The 3,049-nt window shown below is 33.3% G+C and overlaps 1 protein-coding gene across 1 annotated transcript in view; it reads left to right on the top strand.

Annotated features, from left to right (window-relative positions):
• LOC110269278 (probable disease resistance protein RPP1) overlaps window positions 218-3,049 on the top strand; it is a 3,102-nt gene continuing 270 nt past the window's right edge. Inside the window, exons 1-2 of the mRNA XM_021116997.1 lie at window positions 218-835; window positions 2,040-3,043. Coding sequence (XP_020972656.1) covers window positions 339-835; window positions 2,040-3,043 — 1,501 coding nt within the window. The 5' untranslated portion in view covers window positions 218-338. The remainder of the gene's footprint in view (window positions 836-2,039; window positions 3,044-3,049) is intronic.

The following is a 3,049-nucleotide window of genomic DNA, read 5'->3' as shown; positions in this document are numbered from 1 at the left end:
GATAATATATTGATAATCTATACTTTTTCTTATATAAATATGATGAAAATAATGTCTTAAATTGTTTGATTCAATTCATTCGAGTCCGCTCGCTTTCTAAATAAAATCATCATCTTCACTTCGCACGAATTTGATTATTCTATTGTAATATTTTTTATTAAACTATTTAATAATGTTTAAGTTAAAGTCCGCCACCCCACCATGTTTATTTCCCCTCTAGTTCCCACCATCTTCCCCCCATTTTCACTTTGATGACTTGACTTGAAAGCTATCAGATCAGCTCTCTGTTTACTTCTCCCCTAACTCCCTTCATCCTCCTCATCGCTCCAGTCGCTTCCATGTCTTCCCAAAACCAGGACCCCGAATTCACATTCAATCCCCACACAACAATCATGTATGACGTGTACATAAGTTTCGAACCCCACTACCCTTCCCACCCTTTCATTTCACTTCTCTCTGGCGCTCTCAAACGTGCTGGAGTGCATCTTTTTCTGGACAACTACATGAAGCCAAAAAGTAAAGACCTTATACTATCTAGCGTAATCAAAGGATCCAGAGTTTCTATCGTAGTTTTCACTACCGATTTTGCTTGTACAACCTGGAGTTTGAAAGAGCTTGAGAAAATCATGGAGTATCGCAGCAGCAGAGGTCAGCAAGTTGTGCCTGTGTTCTATGAGGTAGATCCCGAGGAAGTGTTTAATCAGACTGGCCATTTCGGAGAAGCTTTGTTGGCTACTCTTGCAAGAACTTCAACCAATCAAGCCAAGGTGTTGAGTTATAGGACCGCGCTAAAAGAAGCTGCTGCCATTTCACCAAGGTTTCTCACCAATTTTCGGTAATTACAAGTCTCTTTTTGGTTGTGCACAATTAAATTTTGTTGAAAATATAAACAATCAAAAGGAAAGGAATAAAGTATAGTTAGAGCAACCATAATGCTAGTTTTCATTTTAATTTCATTTTTTATTCCACAATATGTGATATCAAGAGTTGTGCAACCATATGTCGTGCAAAATAGTTGTATATAAAATTTGATGGGTTTAGCTAATATTAGGATTAATATGTGTTTTTAGGGTACATAATAAACTTACCATGAGTGAAAAATTTTAAATATTTTTATTTAATAAATATAAAATAAATGTATTAAAAATTTAAATTTTTTATATTTTTAATAATATTTTTTTAATTTGTAAACTTTAGATATTTTATCTATTAATTTCAATATTTTTTTTGAGTAAATAGTCAAATTAGTTCCCGAAAAATTACTCATTTTTTAAATTGGTCTCCGATAGAATTTTTTAATCAAATTCGTTTTTTAAAAATTTTAAATTAGTCATGTTAGTTTTTTTGTCACTTTGTTTATTGATGGTGTCAAAATTTGCTACCGTAACACGTTAAATGACACTCCAACACACACTAAAGAATCTTAATTAACTACCAACATAATAAGTTTATGAAATTAGATCAAATCAAAACCTAATTTGTAGAGAGAGCTTGAGACATTAGAATCCCTCAATTTGGGATTGATTTAATCTAATTTTATAAACTAATCATGTTAATAGTCAATTAAGATTTCTAAATGTGTGTTGGGGTGACTGTCATATTAGCAAATTTTGACACCATAAACAAACAAAGTCACAAAAGGATTAACATGACTAATTAAAAATTTTTAAAGACGAATTTGATGAAAAAAATATTTCAGCGACCAATTTGAAGAACGAGTAATCTTTCAGGACTAATTTAACCATTTACTCCTTTTTTTTCTCTATATTTTAATCTGTTCAATTTTTTTTTTCTATTTAAAAGTAGAGAGCATGATAAGTAAAAAGTTAATTAGCTACTTTTTGAAATTAGAAAAAGACACTTAATTTGTAACAAAAATAAAAATGAAAAAAATCACTTAATATGAAATGGGAAGAGTATATACTATATAGTTTTAAATTTCATGCTTTGAGAAACTTCATTCCTTATGAGCCATGTTCTTGTGATAAATGTGCATATTGGACGATATTTGTGTACCTTGTGTGATTCACATTTTGCAGGGATAGAAGCAACACCATAGATAGTATCGTTGGACATGTTACCTCTTTGCTAGATTCAACTGCCTTATTCGTTGCAGAACATCCAGTGGGAGTAAACTCTCACGTGCAAGATTTGATTCAACTGTTAGATAATAAGAAATCAGATGGTGTTTTCATTATGGCAATATGGGGAATGGGAGGAATAGGTAAAACAACAGTTGCCAAAGCCCTCTACAATCAAATTAGTCACAATTTTGATGTGAGGAAATTTGTCCCGGACATAGATGAAAGGATGGAGGATTTCCCAAGAAGGTGGCCTTTGGGCATTATAGAAGAGGAGCTTCTTTTGTTTCTCAAAGAACAAGTTGCAACAAAAGCTTGCAATTTCGACTCAACAAGTGTTATATGGTGGGAAGGAATTCGTTGTGTAAAGGTATTGCTTGTACTTGACAATGTGAGAAGTGAAAAAGAGCTAGAGGTTTTGCCTGTAACTTGTGAATGCTTTGGTCCTGGGAGTATAATAATCATCACCACAAGGACTAAACATGATCAGTTTAATGAGACTGGAATTAATCATGTTTACAGACTGAAAGAAATGGATTACAACGAATGTGTTGAGCTTTTTAGTCAGAGTGCTTTCAAGAAAGCAACTCCTGAAAGGACTTATGCTGATCTGATCAATCGTGCACTTGAATATTCTGATGGATTGCCACTAGCTCTTGTGGCGGTTGGATCTGTATTATTTGAAAGAAGTAGAGTAGAGTGGGACAGTGTATTGGAAAGGCTTAAAAGATTTCCCCTTCAAGATGTATGGCAAGTTTTAAGAAAAAGCATTGATTCTTTGGGATATGATATGAAGCAAATGTTTCTTGTGCTAGCTTATTTGAGTCATTTCTTTATTGGAATGGACCGAAATGATGTAACTCAAATATTACAAAAAGCTGGATGTGATGTGGTAGTGGCACTAAAAGCAATCAAAGGGCTTGAAGATCATAGTCTTGTGTCGTTTGAGAAGGACAAGTTTCGCATGC

Source organism: Arachis ipaensis, chromosome B02 (assembly GCF_000816755.2).
Source record: "Arachis ipaensis cultivar K30076 chromosome B02, Araip1.1, whole genome shotgun sequence".
In the NCBI taxonomy this organism is placed as follows: domain Eukaryota; kingdom Viridiplantae; phylum Streptophyta; class Magnoliopsida; order Fabales; family Fabaceae; genus Arachis; species Arachis ipaensis.
Note: the sequence above shows the minus strand (reverse complement) of the source record. Positions and strands in the feature narration are given on the sequence as shown.